The 1,137-nt window shown below is 68.4% G+C and overlaps 1 protein-coding gene across 1 annotated transcript in view; it reads right to left on the reverse strand.

Moving 5' to 3' along the window:
* The window catches only part of LOC106806720 (protein-tyrosine sulfotransferase-like), a 9,937-nt gene extending 9,179 nt beyond the window's left edge, over positions 1–758 (reverse strand). The window contains exon 1 of the mRNA XM_014808753.1: positions 77–758. Coding sequence (XP_014664239.1) covers positions 77–717 — 641 coding nt within the window. The 5' untranslated portion in view covers positions 718–758. The remainder of the gene's footprint in view (positions 1–76) is intronic.
* Positions 759–1,137: the final 379 nt, after the last annotated feature.

The raw sequence follows: 1,137 nt of genomic DNA on the forward strand, positions 1-1,137 counted from the left end.
AGAGAGAGAGAGAGAGAGAGAGAGAGAGAGAGAGAGAGAGAGAGAGAGAGAGAGAGAGAGCGAGCGCGCGACTCACTTGGACAGTGAGATGCCGCCGGGCTTGCCGACCTGCTCCTCATGATGCAGCACCGTCTCGTTCCACGGCACCTCTAGGAAGCTGAGGATCTGCCGTAGCTTCGTTTCCGGATGCAGCACGAGCTGCTCGTACCAGACGGGCAGGCAGCGAGTCGCGCCCACGCTGCGGCACTGCTCCCACATCGCCTGCATCGCCTGGTTCCAGCGCGACAGCGACTGCCGGTAGCTGTGCAGGTCGAAGCCGGTGATGGTCACCTTGCGCGTGATGATGGAGTGCACGACCGCGCGGCCGTCGCGCACCATCAGCACGAAGCGCGAGCCGGGGAACATCTGCGCGAGGTAGCCGGCGCTCTTCAGCATGAACGGGTCCTTGTTGCAGAGCCGCGGCGCCGCCTCGCCGTGCTTCGCGATCACCTCGAGAATGAAGGCGGCGATCGCGTCGTCGACGACGCTCGCCGTCAGGCCGGCCTCCTCGAGCCGCGTCGCCTCCTTCTGCGACTTGTACCACTGAGTGCGCATGCCGAGGATGCGCGGGATGATGCGCGTCTCCTCGCCGCAGCGGATGTCCGGGTGCGCGTCGAGCAAGACGCGCATGAGCGTCGTGCCGCTGCGCGGGACGCCGCCAACGAAGATGATCGGCATGTCGCGGCTGTAAGTGTACTCGCGCTGGCGGCTGTCGCGCATGTGGCCGACGCGCTCGCGCGGCACCATGACGGCGGCCGGCGGCGGCGGGCACGGCACGACGCCGGCGTAGACGAGCAGGATAAGCGCGAGCGCAGCGGCAGCGACGCACGCGAGGGAGCGCAGCACGCACGCCGCACGCATGTCGGCGTTACGCGGCGGCGGCGCGGCGGCGGCCCGCAGGCGGCGCCACGTCACGCAGCGCGGCGGCGGCGGCCACGTCGCGGCGTCGCACTGTTACGGCGTCGCCTCGCGACGAGCGGCGGCGCCACCTGGCGATTCGGCGTTCGACACGGTGCTGCCACCAGGTGAGTAGTCCCTCGACCAGCGCTGGTAGTTAGTCGTCTGACGGGCGACTGTGGTAATGTTGACCTGCAATCA

This window comes from Priapulus caudatus, unplaced genomic scaffold (assembly GCF_000485595.1).
Source record: "Priapulus caudatus unplaced genomic scaffold, Priapulus_caudatus-5.0.1 Scaffold176, whole genome shotgun sequence".
Taxonomy (NCBI): domain Eukaryota; kingdom Metazoa; phylum Priapulida; class Priapulimorpha; order Priapulimorphida; family Priapulidae; genus Priapulus; species Priapulus caudatus.